The 18,201-nt window shown below is 39.6% G+C and overlaps 1 protein-coding gene and 1 long non-coding RNA gene across 3 annotated transcripts in view; one reads left to right on the top strand and one right to left on the bottom strand.

Moving 5' to 3' along the window:
• Positions 1-18,201, bottom strand: part of ALDH1A2 (aldehyde dehydrogenase 1 family member A2) — a 58,361-nt gene that overhangs the window by 12,266 nt on the left and 27,894 nt on the right. For both annotated transcript variants that reach the window (XM_064157525.1, XM_064157526.1), the window contains 4 exons: positions 16,914-17,043; positions 11,392-11,453; positions 8,531-8,659; positions 8,285-8,398 (listed from right to left, as the gene is read on the bottom strand). In XM_064157525.1, the coding sequence (XP_064013595.1) occupies positions 8,285-8,398; positions 8,531-8,659; positions 11,392-11,453; positions 16,914-17,043 (435 nt within the window). The remainder of the gene's footprint in view (positions 1-8,284; positions 8,399-8,530; positions 8,660-11,391; positions 11,454-16,913; positions 17,044-18,201) is intronic.
• LOC135182921 (uncharacterized) overlaps positions 1-18,201 on the top strand; it is a 54,600-nt gene that overhangs the window by 13,272 nt on the left and 23,127 nt on the right. The window lies entirely within an intron of this gene.

The following is an 18,201-nucleotide window of genomic DNA, read 5'->3' as shown; positions in this document are numbered from 1 at the left end:
AGATAATGAAAGAATTGTCAACCACTTCATGTACCTTTGTGATTAACTTGTGCTATACAGTTGAGTATGACTGAAGTTACTTCTTTAAAAATTAAAAAAAAGGTGGATTGATGGAATGGAGTGTTGACATTATCATGAAATTCCTTGCATTTCCCCTTAATTGGAGCTGATTTTATTGCTGTGTTTGACTGAGAGCCAAGAATGAACATGAAAAAGGACCCTATCTGCCCTTCACCCCCACCACATATACAGAGCACGTCATCTGGAAATTCCAGTTTCTCAAACTGTGCTGAAAATGTACACTATAAACCAGTGAGAATGCCGTGTTTATAGCCAGTGCCAGATAATGCCATTTACACCTTGGCTGCCTCGAACCTGCCTCTTCCAGAAAACAACCACCACCTCTTTCCCTTCAAAAATTCACAGAGCATAGCATACCAAAAAGTCCAAACTACGTATCTCACTCACCAACTCTCCACCTTCCATTCTACCACTTTAATGTCAAAACTCTTGTCTAAGTAAAGATTTTTTTAAAGGATTCTTTGCAAAGAAATGATTGGCAACTATGTGAGTCTGAATATGATATATATGGCAAATATATAAGTCCACAGGGCTTAGAAACTATGGTGTTGTAATTTGGAAAAGTATGGTCCAGAGTATTAATACAGGGAGGTTGTTGTCATGTTTCCATGCATAAACTTAAGAGACAGCTTCCCTGTGTCCTTCCCCTTAGAAAGCAGCGTAGCCATCAAGATGGCAGGGCTCATGCTGTTCAGCATTTTTGTTCCCTGTGCTCCTATTGTCCCTAAGCACTCACAGGTTGAGAAAAGTCTGAGGGAAGGCACCAGTGCTGTGATTATTTAGTGACAAAGGCAGCCTTTTGTGACTGACTCTCTCTTTATGGAGAAAGACAGCATGAAAGGGATAAGTGATAGTGTTGCAATCTGCATGGTCTTCAGTACATGCTTCCTGCTGAGTCTCTCAGCTCTGTCTGTGAGCTCCCAACAGGCAGCACAGCCTTGTGAGGAGCACTGGAAGAGAGGACTCCCCCACTGATAATGGAGCCGTGCGATTATTCAGCAGGAATGTTGGCAAAGAAATCCCTGACTCCCCATCCTTGTTGTGAATAGGCTTCAAGATTGATATCAGGAGTATCCCCGGATAGCTTGTAAAGTGCACTAACCTTGTAAGCAGCATGGAGGGTGAGGCAGATGTAATTTGGACGATTTCAAAGAAATCAATTTGTTATTCAGAACAACAACAACTAAAGAATCATTTTGTGGCACCCTTGTACAAACACCATCCCCCCACACTCCCCCCAACAAACTATTTGAACGATAGTCCTGGACTATGAACTCCATGACATCAAGCACTGAGAGTGTATCATGACACAAAACATTTGATTGTTGCTTATTTATGCCTTCCGTGTTTGAAAGTTTAATGTCCTCTTTCAAGAGGAGGATTTGCACAGTCACATTTTGAATATTTGGTGCAGAAATTCAAAATGGTCTCCTGCCTTCTGTGTTCTCCTGATTTTCTGGTTTCAGACAGAAATCAATGTTTCTAAATGGTACAGGTGGGTTTGCCTCTTATTGTTAAAAGACTTGAAGGCTCACAAGTCAAAGCAAACCACCAAAGTTTGTGATACTTGCTCTGCAGCTGTGTCAGAATGTCTGTCTTCTCCTTGCTTTGAACCTTTGTTTGATTGCAGATACACCTTAAAGTCATTAGGAAACACACTCGAATGTAGGGGTGCACTAGTCTAGCTGAGGAGCAGGTAATTTACTTGCATGCTGGCACAGACTGTGAAGGTAAGGCTGCACAGGAAGCTATGTAGATCAAAATATTCCATGAACAGTGCAAAAATTGTCAGAGAAGGCATCTATCTTCAGTTATTTAGGCTTTTTAAGTAACTGGGCTGCCCTAGTCCACTATTACACCTTTACTGGGATATTGACAGAACAGCTGAAGAACAGCAAATGGTTGAAGTTACAAGTGATTGATTACGTTCTGGGGAGATAGTATGATCAGACAGAAAATTTCTGGTTTCTAGAATTGCAGCTTTCATTCTCCAGCCATGGAGGGACTCACTGGGTGTCAGTGCTTGGGCAAAACCTTTAAACCCATTCTGCAGCTTATTTTGTCCATCTTATTAATTTTTATGTTTTTAATTCCAGAGTGTGTGCAGAACCTTTCTCAGAATCATTTTAAGGCTGCATGGCATGTTCAGGGTGTGTCCTTAGCAAAGACAAGTGAATTTTGAAATACTGACGTAAAGAATTGACAGTGCAATGCCCTGTGTGAGAAGGAGCCCTGAAAAGAAGTATAGTAAATAGTACAGCAAAAGTTAAAAGACAATCCCGTACAGAAATTCCTGCAGAGAATCTTAAGCTATAGATTGTGCATTTGTTCCTTGGGTTAGATCCTGGGACTCCCCATGGGAGCCCAGTCATACTGTGAATTTTGTCAGGAGTCATACACAACCCTATTTGTTTCAAAAGAAGGTGAATCCTTTTGACACCCATCTTTTAGAGGTCTTTCCCTATAAAAGGCGCAACAGTTGTCCAGTAACAGCTCCCTAAGCTCCACCAAACCCACCAAGAAAGTAACAGGGAAGCAGCTACTTTTAACGCAGAAGATAGGATTGAAAAGATAAAGCAGAAGCAGGAATAAATGACAATGTAGCCTCCAAAAAAACTTCTTACCTTGAACAAGGCAAGTGTGTAGCATGGTACACTAACATGCCTCTCAGAATAGGTCAAACCACCGTTAGGATTCTTATTGCTAAAGTAGAAAATGCCAAGATGTAATTCTACCTGATACCCAAACTCAGCAAAACGTTGTGTGATCCAGGAGAGTTGACACAACTCCTCACTCATGCAGTAGGTAGACATTCTGTCTACATCACGCATTGTGTCATTCATCTCACTTCAGAAATGAAAGGAGGATCCTGCTGAGTAAATTAGAATCAGTGGTAATACAGCTGTTAGCTACAAACATTTGTTTGGCATGAATCAGCCTCCACTCTCCTGTAGTTTGCTTTGATGGTCTCTAGTATCTTGTTGACTAATGATGAGATCATGGTTTGTTAATCTAAGTGCATAAAAACCCCCATTCTGCCAAGCAAAATGCAGACTCTTTTACTGGGGTTTACTGCAGTTGTTTACAGATCTTTTGTATACACAGACACCCAAACCAATTTGTTGGATATTTGTTTGGGTTACTCTACTTAAATTCATGAATGCAGACTTGAATCCTATCTTTAATCTGTCTGCATTTTAATGGGTGATAGTTTGAACAACGTGGAAACCAGCCACTTAGGATACATTTCTTCTTGACCAGGGCTTCAAATGCTTTATGTGCTATCTATAATTCTCATCTTGAGAGTGTTTAACAACTGGAGTTGTAAACCACTCTGATTTTGACATAACACAGTTGATTCTGAACAGAAGTTATTACAACTCATGAAACTTTTGCAACAAGCAAAATACAATTTTCCATCTGGCCAGTGCTTTAAATGCACCTATTTTAAAATCTATAACCTCTTGCTGTCCATAATCATCTCTGATCTTAAGCCCAGAACATATGGCACCCAACTATTCTGTGTGCACAGGAACTTAGGGGTATACAGTTCCCATTCAAATGGAGCACACACACAGACCTGGCCAGACTCACACCTCACAGCAGTCGAAACGTTTCCAAAGCCTGTATCTAAATTCACAGATTTGAGTACAGTAAAGGCAAATGAAGAGTAAAGCACCTTTTTGATGTTTTTCTCTGCTGTTGAAGGCATCTCACTGTTGCTACTTAGCAAAAACTTTCAGAAAATAAGAAAGTACTATAAAGAACCTTTCTGCATTTGTGAGATGTTAAAGATTGTCCCTTCATCAGCACTTGTCTTGGAAAAAAATAAGGTCTGCCCTTCATTTAATTGGGGAAGAGACAGACATAACCTCTCCTGGACTTCTGAGCTCTGCAGCCCAATATAACAGACACATGGGTAAAGTCAGACAAGATCTTGAGTTTGGATCTGTTCTTAACCTCAGAAAATAGAAGTAACTGAATTTTATTTTAATTGATTTGTTGCTAGTAATTTTTTACAAGGAAGTCAAATAGACAGGAATACCTGGAACAGTGAAGAAGCTGAGGCAGTGAGAGGCAGAGTAAAAGGGAAAGACATGTACAGTGCATGACTGGGATAGTGTGAGGAGCTTTACAGAGCCATTCCCAAAGTCCTGGTGAATGAGAATTTCACCCTACAGCTAGGTACTAGAAAGAACAAGGAGATATATGATAACACATGATGAGATATTTAAATTGATTATGGGCTTTTGAGGGAAGGCAGGAAAGGGATAGGAGCAAGTGCTGACATGGTCAGATTGGATGGAAGAAGACTGGTCTTGGCAGTTTAGGTTTCATCTGATTGTGGAAGATCAGGTTAAAAACCATGTCATCAGAGCCTGAGAAGATTGTTGTAATTAAGGAGGATCATGGATTACCCTGATTCACTGAAACCAAGGCAGTAAAAACAAACAGGTTTGTTAAAATGCCCACACCAAACAAGCTGCTGAGGAGCATGAACAAGAGCAAGCAGAGAAACCAAGAAGGTTGCTGGAATCTAAGGTGGCACAATATTTTTAGGCTTGCTTTCATACTCAGTATGATTTTTTATTTTCAGTGTCAGAGTTGTCAAAGTGAAACTCACAGCCTGCTGAGTGCAGAACAATTCCTGGTAAGCTGTAAGGGAAGGATTTTGAGAGCCATGCACTAGGGGACTGAAGGGTGTTTCATAAGGAGCAGGCAGGCTAAGGGATTAAAGAGCTGGCAGACTACTCTTTTAATGTGGATGAGGTAACCCACAGAAGAAGGGGTCAGAAGGAGAGAGGGAAAGAAGTAGACTCAAGCAGTGATGTACCACAGAAAAAGATCTCTTTATGATTTTTCACATGCTATTTGAAAGGGAGTGTGGAAAAAGTAAATGATACTACTTAAACCAATTCTCAAAGCACTATGGAACATAAGAAATGGAAGAGAAATGAAGAGTTTGAATTGAACCAGCATCATAAATTAGAAATCAGTACCATATATTAGAAGTCACTTATGTGTTATCATTGTGTAGGCATGGGTTTGAGGCCTCACAATAGTCAGGAGGTTCAAGAGGTACTGGACTGATGCATGGATGACAAGGCAGTGTACTTCCAGTTAGCTGTGAGGCCACAGCAAGGAAAGGATCACTCTACACTTGCTCTTTTCTTCTATAAGCATCTGTTGCTGGTCATGTTGCAAGGTGCTAGGCTGGATGATAGATCTTTGGTGTTCCTATGTCAGGCTTCACTGAGTTAAGGTCATGAACTTGGCCTTTTGGTTCATATTTCTATGGACTGGATTCTACAAATTTTGGAAAACATGAACATTACATGTTTTGTAGGAAAAGAAACCTGTTTTCTGAATTCAAAAAAACACTGCAGGAAGCAGTCAGTTATAGCCTGGGTTTTGTAATATTTACAGGCAAATGGGGAGCATATACTTCAAAGGTGAAAAGCATTAGTAGTTGTTTTTCCAAAAGAACCTCACAGTGAAAACTTGAGAAGAAAACTCTGCTTTAGGTATCTCTGCTTCAAGAACCTTGCTTTTCTATTGATGGTCTTCATCATTAACTTGTTCATCTTGAAAGTATTCACTGCCTTAACTAGCATGTGGATGAACTGGGGAAATGAAAGTTAACATCATAGCATTTGTATATCTGATGGCTATCAGAAATCCACATCACTGAATTGTACAATTGACATGCCTCAGACTAGACCAGACAGACAAAATATTTTCGTTATTATTTAATTAGAAATTGATACCTGCCTTGGAGAAGTCAGAGACTCTATAGTACAGCATTGTGTTTAAAATGTTACAGTGTTGACTTGCTGTTACAAAAATTCAGTGTTACAGGAAATCAGAAACAATATGGAATAGTTTACACTAACTCTGAATTAAAATGTTCCATCTGTTCTTGCTTTAGGTTCTTAGAGAATTGCTTTTTCATCTTTGTAATGCTTTTCACTTCCTATTAGTAAGGCTTTTAAAGGTAGGCACTGAGTTAGTAGAAAACCCACAGCTTTTGAGTTTAAATGCCTATTAAAACTAAAGCTGTCTGGAACTACAATAAAAATTTATTTTGGCTACAAAAGACAACTTTGAAACCTAACCCATCTGTATTTTTCCTCCTCCAAACACTGCAACATCCTGTATAATAGAATATTTATCTTAAACAGAGATCACATATCTTTATGAAAACAATTGTTTCAACTTAATTTATGGGGGGTACTCAGCTCATATTAAAGTTTTCAGTATTCCAGGATGCTAATATAAATTGGTTATAGGAGACATAACAAGTAGAGTAATTCCATAGAATTATCTGAAATCTGAGGTTGCCATAGATTTGAAATGTAACTTTGTATATTCTAAACTAAAATTGCCTTTAAAAATACCACATAGAGGCATGTAGTAATTGCAAAACAATGATGTGTGTGAAAATTAGGTGTATGACTGCAGCTACATTTTACTGGTAATTTAGGCTCCTGCATGGTAACTTCCAAACTCGATTACAGGATAATTCCACCCACACATATCTAGTAGGGCTGCTTGGTCAAGTGAATTTATCAACTCAAATAAAAAATAAATTGACTCACTGTTAAGAGCAGTATCCCTGTGATGCATAAAGCCTCCCACTGCCACAAGTGGGAGTCAAACATATCAAAGATAGACTGGATCCCTGGGGTTTAGCTCCTTCCATACAATAGTTAGTCAGATTTTGAATTGAAAAGGGCTGGGTTTAGCACTCTTTAAATATAACCAGCCCTGAAACTCCCACTGAGATTCCTTTCTGTCTGCCTTCAGACGATAAGGCCCCTTCTCCTATGACTTCAGTCTGGAGTACCTCTATCATCCCCACCCCAACCCTGATAACAGCCAGCTTTGCACATATTTGAGAGTAAGACATGATCTGAGTCTTGAGGGATTCATTACTCTTTCTGTAGATTACTGCCTTTGTCGTCACATTGAACCTCCTCTGTAACATCTGCATCATCAGGTTTAACATTGCTAAGTGCTGGGTCCTGCATTTGAGACACAAAACCCCCATGCAATGCTACAGGCTTGGGTAAGTGTGGCTGGAAAGCTGCCTGGCAGAAAAGGATGCGGGGCACTGGTCAACAGCCAGCTGTGTGTGAGCCAGCAGTGCTCTCGGGTGGCCAGGAAAGTCAACGGCATCCCACCTTTAATTAGAAAGGCTGTGGCCAGCAGGACTAGAGAAATGACCCTGTACTTGGCACTGGTGAGGGCTGAACACTGGGCTCAGTTTTGGACTCCTCACCACAAGAACATGAGGTGCTGGAGCATGTCCATAGAAGGGCAAAGAAACTGCTGAAGGATCTAGAGCACAGGTCTTGTGAGGAGCAGTTGAGAGAACTGAGATTGTTTAACCTGCAGAAAAGCAGGCTCAGGAGAGATCTTATTAGCTCTCTACAACTGCCTGAAAGGAGGTTGTTGTGAGTTGAGAGTTGGTCTCTTCTCCCAAGTAGGGAGAAGGGCAATAGGAAATGGGCCTATATTGTTCCAGAGGAGGTTTATGTTGGATGTTAGGAAAAATTTCTCCACCGAAAACGTTGTCAAGCCCTGGAAGAGGTAAATTCCTGGAGGTATTTAGAAGACCTGTAGATGTGGCACCTAGGAATATGGTTCAGTGGCAAACTGGCAGTACTGGATTAGTGGCTGAACTTGATGAATTCTGTGACTATCACAGACTCACAGAAAGACCTTTTTTGCTTTGGATAATCTCCTTTTCTTCCTGCACTCCTTCCTTTTTTAGGCCTCCTCCTCATCCTCAGTATACTTGAATGCAGCATCAAAGTTGAAGTACATTTGACTCAGCTTGCCCCCTTCCTCTCCCCAAGTAGGCCAAGATACACAAATTATATATGCTAAAGCAGCATTTATGTGTGCTGCAATATACACGGGATATTCTGCCTACTTGCATGTGATTCACATCCTCATAAGCCCACAGGAAATCCCAGCAGTGTTTTTCCAGGCCTATCTCCTGTGCTGAGGTGCCGAGCACAGCAGGGGCTGGAGGAAAGCAGCCATTTCTGCTTTGGATGTGCTGCAGTACATAAGTTTAGCTGGCAAAGACAGACTGCTGTTATTTACATGTAGCTCAGTGACAGTGAGAAACGTAGCACAAGGACTTAACACTATCTCCTTAAGTATTTACTCACATATCCATGAATCCTCTTACCTCAGTGGATCCAGTAAAAGCAATCTTATCAATGCCAACATGAGCTGCTATGGCTGCACCAACAATTGGACCAAATCCTGGCAAAATATTGACGACTCCTGGTGGAAAGCCAGCCTGTCAAAATAGGAATGGATGAAGGGAAGCATGACTTATGAAAACTGACACAGCACATTAAATCAGAAACGTACTGGTAGTTCCTTCCCCACAAGGAGAGACAGAGGCATTATTCCTGTCAACTACTCTTACCTCCTTGATGAGGGCTCCCATATAGAGAGCGCTGAGTGGTGTTTGTTCTGCTGGTTTAATAACTACTGTATTGCCACAGCACAGAGCTGGAGCAATCTTCCATGCAAACATCAGCAGGGGGAAGTTCCACTGTAGGAAAAAATAAAAGTTGATAGATGGAAAAATATTGCAGTGGTGTTTTGGTTTTTTTTTTTTAAGATGTCAAGCTGCTACCTTATTTCTCAGGCTGATCCTTGACATAAATCTTTCTCAGCACAAAGCAGGGATTTTTTTTTCAGTCAATGCCATTAAGAAAGTAACAACAGTGACCTTTCAGTTCTTTCTCTCCTGCTCAAAGAAATACAGCCCCATCCCACAGCCTTTGTAAAAGAATCTTCTGTTATCGGTTAATTTTTTTTAGTCACAACTTTTTCTTTCATTTACTGTTTGGCAATTGCCACTTTTAATTCTCCATGACAAATAGTCCTTACTTCTGATACATTTGGGAAGAACTATTTGTTCATTCAGAACCATTTTTGGATTTAAAATTCCCACCCTTGAACATATCTTAAGATAAAAAAAATATACTCACAATTAGAAAATACTTAATTGACTCAATTACTATTAAAACTCTTAAATATTAAACTATTAACTATTAAAAATAAAGTCAGTGCTTGGTCAAAGCATTTTATTTTCTTGGAAACTTCTTACTGAGCAGCTTACATGGAAGCCATGAAAAGAAGAGTAAAACACACTCTTTGCTGGTACAAAATTGTGTCTCGTCACTAATTTTGACTTCATGTAACTGCAGCAGAAGGCACAGTGAACATTAGTTTGATGTACAAAGAAGTTGTGAATAATGATAAGAATAACAAGACATTCTACATCAAGGCCTGATCCCAACAGGTTACATGGACAGTCCTGCTGGTTTCAGTGGGAATGCCAGAGTAATAAAAGAACTGCTTTTGTGCAATCACTGCTATAAATGCATTTAATAATCTCCTTTGCAAAGAAAACAAAATATCAGTCACAAAGAGTCAGCCACTGCCTAGAACATGTTATTGCGATGCGTATCAGCTGCCACTCTCGCAGACATCTCTCTAGCCCCTGGCTAGCTTAAAAAATACACAACTGTCTTTCTGTCACTGAACACCCAATTTTTTACTTCCCCAGTTGTTTATAAACTCCAGAGACAAAGTGATGTTTTAATTCCAACTCCAGTGTATAAACCTGGGAGGGGAGCTACAGGGCCAGCAGTGTGCTGACAGCCTGCACTTCTAATGGTATTGCAAGGACAGCTCTAATGAGTTTTATAGGCTAGTCTATAGCCCTGTTTATGCTACAAAGCTGCCAAAGAGCATATGTTTTGATGGAAGGTAGGATGTGAAAGAGGATGAGGAGTTTAGTGTTAGGCTTGCTGTTTAATTTTATTTTTGTAATAACACATTTGCTAGTGTAATGGCTGAGTGCATGCAGTGGCTCAGGGTCTGTATTCTGCCACTGGTAGCTGCGGAGCAAATACCTTACAGGTTAACAGCAGTGTTAGAATAGAAGCATACAACAGTCATGCTGAAGTTTTGGAGGACAAACTTGAGGGGAAGAATCAATTAGGATGGAAGTTGACTGGGTATCTTGACCAAAGAGTTTCCCAAATCTAAACTAAATACACCCTGCTTTTGGCATGATCTTCAGCTGCTGATCAGGTTTCTTCAACAGGTCTGTCAGTTAAGCTCAATGAGACAAGCCTAAGAGATGTCCAACAATCTTGGGGTTAGATGGATGCTGGGGTTGTAGTTTTGCAAATGCTTAGCCATGTGCTTGGCTGGAGAATGAGGCCAGAGTGTAGAATCATTCATTCACAAGCACTACTGGAGAGTCAAGTTAGGAAAGCGTGTAAGTGTTTGCAGGCCATGTGTAGCCACTGATTCTGAGTGTTTGTGCATTTCTCAGGGTTTCTATGAAGTACCAAACACAATAGCCCCCCCTTAACAAAGACATGAAATGTCAGCAAATATAAACAAAGTAATCTTTTCTGGCTGCTTCTCTTTCAGTGGAATTGCTGTATGTTGCTCTTCAGTGGCTTTGTGGTTAACATGAACGGGATAAAAAACCATCACCAAATTTCAGAGAATGTCCTGATTAGTTCCCCAATGCTTTGTCAAGGGAAAAAGCTTCCACACAATATTTTAATAGCTATATGTGAACCTCCCATTGCAACTTCTGCCAAATCTGGTTAACTGGTTCTTCTGAAAAAGTTTGCTTCTCTGTGTAATTCCTGTGCAGTGTTCATCAAGACTATATTAAGGATGTATATTGGGGTGTAGGGGGAGTATTAAATTTGATGAAATGCTGTGTTTCTCATAACAAATAAAACAAACATTTCATGTCTTTTATTAGCTACACAATGTTAATTGTAATGATATGTCTCCTGGAGTTCCCTTTTCTCCTCTAGCCTTGTAAAAGAAATAACAGGAAAGAATGGAATTAAAATGCATCACATTCTCCCAGGAACTGAGGAGCCTGTTAAATCACAGTAAAAACTAACTAAATAAAAAGACTACCATAGCAAAGCATCAATTTTCCCTAAGTTGTGTGAACATCCATAACCACTGACAGCATATTAACACTGTGTTTTGCTTTGCTTGTTTTAATCATGAGAATTCTATGACTTGAGACCTTAACTCCTAATAAGAGAGCCTAAACCCTATTAGCATGTTCAAATAAGCATTTGCAGGGAGGCTGTTAAAGATATGTCAACAATATGAGCTCAGCTTTTTTTTTTGTAATGGAAAACACACATAGCTGAGGACCATGTTTTATGTGTCTTTAAAGAGAGCTGGTTCAAATGAAAATAAATAGAAAGCACTAGCAGAGATACTCACAGGGATGATCTGTCCACACACTCCGATGGGTTCGTGTCTTGTAAACGTAAAATAATCTCCATCTGAAACAGATGAGCACTGTTACTCTCAAGTGCAGTTTGGCTTGGCAGAACAAAAAAAAAAGAGGGGAAAAAACTCTTAAGAGTCAGCCTTTGATAGCAGTAAAGGAAATAAAGAAGTCATGGAAATGTGTTTTCACAAGACAGCATGGGAAACCTAGGTTCAAGAGCAACCAAATTGTTCCTTCTGTGGAAACAAAGGCAGCCCACCAGAAAGTAACCTGCTTTGTTCCTCTGGTAGAAGGACAAGCTGTACCACACAGAAAAGGACAGTAGCAACATGCCACTTACTAGCTTCTGCTTGATTTCAAGGTGAGGGACATAAAGGAAGAGTCACAAAGACAATTTCCTGAAAGGCATGACTAGAACATAGCAATATAAAGGTATATATATATACAAGCAGGTGTGGGATAATAGAGTAACATCTCACTCATCTTCCATTGAAGACATAGCCAGTTTAAATGATACACCAGACCGGTAGATGTGGAATGAAGAGGGGAAGCCAGTGACTGCTCTATAATGGAGCATAATTTACTGCAGAGGACAACGTGAAGGAGAATAAAAGGGTCATCGTACAGCCATGTTCTGATGGCTGACTTGTAGAACAAGGCCTGCATTAGAAATGGCCTTAAGTTAAAGAGGCAGTCAAAGTAAATAGGGAAAGGCTGAATGCAGCTAGAAAACAAGACGACAGAAAATAAGAGAAGTTTTCACAAAAGTTTTGGGAAAGATGTAACTGAATAAATAAATGAAGGGACCAAGTCACTAGAAAGTTGGAAATTAATGGCTTTTCTTGCTGGACTTTTGTCTAAAAAATACTGACAACAAAGATTCAGAAAAAGCACAATGCATATTCATAAACAGCAGGTGTGGATAGTATGAGGCTAAAGGGAATTATTTAATTAACGTTTTAATCTGGTAATTATTTTTAAAGTCCTGATGACAGAAATGGCAAAAAACTCCAGGGGTGAGAGGTATCATTAGTTAAAGTGAGTGCTGTGCTAGATCTGCAGTAAGTAAAGCACTGTTGAGCTCGAGGGCAGTGTGAGGCAGGTCCTGAAACAAACAGATCTGTGATTTGGGGTCAAACCTGTGGTCTGTGGGAACCTTTCATACAGCCCAGCCTGCTCAGAGCAGCAGGTCTCTGTGCTAGCTCATTTTGCACAGCTGGTATAAGTGACTGTCATGGAGGGGGCTGAGGGAGTTCATGCTCTTTAACAAAGCTGCACGGTTGTTGCTGCTTCAGCACTTGTCTGTGGTCTGGGAGTACATGCTGAGGTTAGACATGCTGTAATATGATGTAGGTTTCTTCTCAATTGATAAAGAGCAGGAAAATGACCTGCTCTGTGTGGCGACTGGTTAAGGTATCGTCTAACCATCACTTCTGTTAGTGTGCTCAGCCTTCATCTGTACAAAGTAGAATTACTGCACTTCTGTACCTAAGTTGAATCTTGTAGCTGTATAAACTAGCCCAGGTTCAAACCACCTCTGAGTTTAGGTCACATATTTTTAGTGAGGCCACAGCTGAAGGAAGGGCTACACTAAAGGTATGAGCTGAACATGACTCTTGGCCTTGCTGTGCATAGTGATCTAGAAAAACTTGAATCTCTTTACTAAGAAAAATCACTTCAACTATGTGAGAATGATGAAAAGATTACCTTAGCTCACCTACAGAAGATGATTTACCAGGATAGGACATGGTCAGACAGAGGAACTGAGTAAGAGGAGGAGAGACTATAGTGCTTTTGCCCGCACTGTCCCTGTCCAAGGTAGGGGTTTGTGCTTTCCTTCACACCATGTAAGACCACGGGGGCAGCTGTGGCTTCTACCCCATTCAGTCTGAAGCTGCAGCCAGCCTTGTTCAGTAACTTCACCACAGAGAGCACTTTGTGACCTGCTGCATCTGGTAACAATAAATGTGTTAATCCATAAAGCTTCTCAAGTTCAAGTAATGACTTCAGCTTGAATTTGATTAGAAATAACTTATTTTCAAACATGCTTATTTCTGTACATCTGCTTTATGGGGTTTGCTTGGTAGAAACCTGAGATAGAGTAGCTAACACATCAGCTGGGGACCAGACAGAGAGTAACTGTGACAAAGGTAACAACAGTCTGCAACTAAGGCAAGAGACAGAACAGAGGAAATAAAAGAAGGGAGGGAGAGGGAGAAAAGAGACTTACATGAGGAAAAGAAGGAAGAAAATAGTTATCTTGGTTTGTGTTGCACTGATAAAATGTCACTCTCTAGATATTTAACAACTCTCCAGAGAAGATGAGAATACTTGTTTCACAAACTGAGATGATCAATTTGATTTTCTAGGTTATGTGTGACAGATGCTATCAGTGGTTCACAGACCATAGGAAGAATCATCTGACCAGGCTGAAGTAAATGGAAGTAAAAATACAGAAAGTATCAGACCAGACAGAAGTAAAATAGAAGTCAAAATACAGGAAGTCTACACAGGCAAAACTACCTAAAGTGCTCAAGAGGCATATAAAGGAGTCAGCTAAAAATACCAGCTTGTACTTGGTAGTAGTGAGAGGTGGATTCTCAACCAGAAGGATGGTGACAACATAACAGTAACACAGTTACATTAGTACTGTCTGACTTTAGATTGTCACTGCATAATCACTGCCACATGTCTGCGTGCTTCACAACATAAAGTTATAGATAACCTGAACCTGCTTGCCAAGTCAGGCAAATGGTGGCTAATTCTACCAAATGTGGGCAGAACGTTCTTTCTATAGAGAAATACCTCCCATGCAGAGCTGCCTGCCCTGCTTTCTTCCACTAGACTCTAGATAGCTGCCCTTTTTTGACACCTACTTCCAAAGTTCATCATCCACAGACTTACTGTTAACACGGGATTTTTGAGGAAGTGAATCACCTTTTCTAACCAGCAAGCATACAAAGCACCCCCGTGCTCAGAAAAGGGTTTAGAGTTTTAAGATTAGTTTATACAAATCATGCAAATGACACTCCAATATGCTATTGCTGATGATTGTTAGTCATCCCTCTACTAGCTAGCAGCTGGAAGAACACTGCCTGAGAGGGCATTGCCTGTCAGAGATCTGACACTCTGATCCCACATCCAATCTAAAAATTTGCCTCATAAGTTTGCTTTTAATAGTCTCAGCTGATGTAAACTTTCATTCTTTAGCCCTCACTGCTATTAATAGAGCCACATCAATTTGCAGCTGCTTAGCATCTGGCCCAGTGATTTTATTTTTTTTTAATCAGAATGAAAGCCTCATTTATCCATGGATCTCACTTTGGGACAACAGTACCTTCCACAGATGTGGCTGCTCAGATTCCCATCAGGAGCTTCTATCCTGGACATTTTATTCGCGTAACAATCATAATACAGTCACATGCCTCATGTAGTAGGACACAGTAAATAAGTGTGTAAGGAGAGCTGAGCCGGTTCTTCAAGCTACACTGTATCATATACTGATTTAAAGATACACTTTTGCTTGCATTCAGTTTATTAGTTTAAGAGTTGCTAGTCTAGCCTCATTCTGTTTTAATTTAAATCATCAACTTTACACATGGGAGAAAGCAAAGGGCAGTCTGAAGGTTTTAGCAGCTCTGGGACCAAAAGGAATGTGCCTGTAAAATATACTATGCTTCTTCTACTTGTCTATCACTTGCCTATTTTTTTTGCAGAATTATTTTAGAGATGAAAACCTCAACAGAAACAGATGAAAGATTGGGAAGTTTCAGATTTATTAGCACAATGAACAGAAAGAGAACATTTAATAGAGTTGGGTTGGTTTTTTTCTTGTTTGGCTTCCTTTGATGAGCTGACAGTGAACCACTGTTTAACACTGTCCTTGCTCTAAAATAGCTTTATGAGAATGAGAAATTTATGCTGTGAAACTAAGGAATACAGAGGAGCATTATACCAAAAGGAAAAAAAAATGATACCCTGAAAAAAATCTGTAACTAGAATTACAGTTCTACTGAGAATTGCATTTGTTATCACTGAAGTTTGCATTTAGGAAGACATGCTGAAAACATGCCTTCCTCTCCACCTGCATAGCCCAAGACACTGAAGAAAACCCAGAGTTCTCATCTGATACATTACTGGAGGACAAGAAGAAGCAGAGAATGTTTATGCTCCTTAACCTGGCAATGCCTTTTGGTGACTGATCTAAATTCTGTGTACTTGCAGGGCTAATAAGTAAAGAGACATTCACTGACCAGGGAGAAAGAGATTGAAGAACAGGAAACTTGCTGAATATATGATTTTATAGTGAGCTCTGCACTTTTGCATGCTTACATGTGAAACGCAAGCAGCAAACCTAGAATTTAGGAGTCTCTCTTAAAGGACTGTGTAAATCTTCAATCATTCTTACAGAAGAGTCTCCACTTGAAATACTAATGTTATTTCTTTGGGAGATACACTAGCCATGATAAACATCAGTCAGTACACACTGCAACTTTAGTAAGCTGAAACAGTAACAGTTACGTGATCTGTTCTTCTGAAAGTTTTTGGGCCACAGTGTGAATTTCTTTGCTTGCCTACATTGCTTTCCTAATGTTTTGCTGTACAGAGGCAAGCTATTATACTGCAGATACCGTGTTATGTAATATCATTTTATGTGCCTTCCTGGTCTCCTGTAATCAGCGTGCATGCACAATGAACACTGTGCAGCATGAAACCAGAAAAGCCCATAGAATATATGTTGGTTTTCCTTACTGCTTTTCCAAAGCTTTGTTTTACACAGGTGAAAGATGAATACATTTATCTTACTGACTGCCACCTGTGTGAAATCATTCTTTGCTATCACATGCCATTTAGCATCATTACAGCAGTTGGCACACCTAGCCAAGACTGCCAATTATTGTGTGCACAACAGAAAATGAATACTTGGGTCAATAAAAATAATGGTAAGGATTTTTCATTTATAACTCTTTAGGATAAAATGAAAGCAGAATAATTTCCAAGCACTTACAAAGATTTATCTCCTACATACAGTATAAAACTCATTCCACTCAATAATTTGAAGAAGCATATATAACAAAATAGATATCTGATATGTATGTACAGGTCCCTATGGTAACATTATAAACTTGCTCAAAATTAATTTAGATCCAGTGTTACTCCCAAGTAAAATGATTTGCACAGGCATTAAGAAGACATAAATAAACAAGATATATATATATCTGTTTCAAGGTGTTTGTCAGGCTTATACCACATCCATTTAACAATATTAAAATGTAAGTATTGAGCTATCTCCTTCTCAGATGGACACATGAAAAAGAAACAAAACACTCTTTGGGATGTGCAGGTCATCTAGTCCTTGCTGACTTTTAAACAGATGCTTCAGACACATATATTATACATTGTAAGTCCAAACCAAGGTTCTCTTCTGCCTTTCACAAAGCTGTTATCTATTAGGCCATTTGGCCATGAGAAAGTTGTTTTAGGAGCATACATCTGCTTTAATCCCCCTTACCTACAGGAATGGTCATTCCATGGATTTTGTCTGCCCAGCCAGCATAATACCTCAGGGTTTTTATAACTCCTTGAAGATCTACATAGAAAGCTTGCAAGAAGGGCTTGCCACTGTTCAGTGATTCCATAGTCTAGAAGACAAGAAAAAGTTAAAATACATAAGCACAGTAGCATTTTGTACCTCAGTATTCAACGTCTTAACAGCTCTTCAGTCATGACAAATATTTTAATGAAGACCAACCAATTATGCCTTGGCATAGTCTTAACCCAGAAAGTTGAGAATGACTATCTGATCCCCTTTGTTACTTCTTCCAAAAAGCACTTCCTTTCCAAAAAATCAAATCTGATTCCCTATGGAGTATTCTGGAGTGACTGATTTTAAGAATGTGTGTTGCATGTGTCTGTCTCTTTTGTGGGTTTGTGGGTGTATTTTCACATGCATGTACATGTGCCTGTGTCTATTTTGGACCCAATAGCCACTGTGTTATATATCTGTGTCCAGATATACAAATGCTAAATTGCTTTAATCAGGAGCCAAGAAAAAAATGCCTGTCAAACTAAGTTCTGTTATGCTAATGATAACAGCTGAGAAGGGGCTCCTTGTAACCCCATATTAACGATCTGAATCCATAAAGAGAAGAATGGACATATCCCTCTTTATATAATTGATGTGAATATAAAAAATTCTCTATATGGCTGCCAAGACTCCTGCTGAGGTCTGAGATATCTGTACTGTACAGCCAGTTTATTTATTGCCATCAAATAAACAAACTCTCCTCTAGGGAAGCTCATAAATTAACAAGCTAATGTTCTTATTTTTAAGTTAATATTTCTACTTTTTAAAGTATCTTATAAGCTATCCTCTTAGGGGTTCCTAAGATCATTTAGCAAAAAGAATCCAATAAAATATCATAAGATGTTGAGCAGCTTAACTCCTTCTCAATAGCTGCCTAATAGAAATCATTAAGAATGGGCAAAGTACGCCCATGTGTAACACACCAACTATCAAATGAATTTCTATAGAGAAGAATGGAGCCTTAATTCTGCACTGACTTATATCCCCAGGAGCAATTAATGGCATTGCCTGCAGTGCAATTCAGTAAAGAACTTGGCTCTAGAAATAAAAATCAAATGACAGGCAGAGTAAACTTGATTTGCTGTGCACTTCCTTCTCCCTGTGGCGATTTTACAGTATATGCTGGCGGTAAGATGATTTAAGTGTTGACAAAGCTGGAATTAAGATGTTCATCAGCTTAGTTCAAAGCACTTGACATGCGGAAAACAACATT

The sequence above is a fragment of the Pogoniulus pusillus genome, chromosome 17, assembly GCF_015220805.1.
Source record: "Pogoniulus pusillus isolate bPogPus1 chromosome 17, bPogPus1.pri, whole genome shotgun sequence".
NCBI classification, from domain to species: Eukaryota; Metazoa; Chordata; class Aves; order Piciformes; family Lybiidae; genus Pogoniulus; species Pogoniulus pusillus.
The sequence above is the reverse complement of the archived record's forward strand: the minus strand, read 5'-3'. Positions and strand labels throughout refer to the sequence as shown.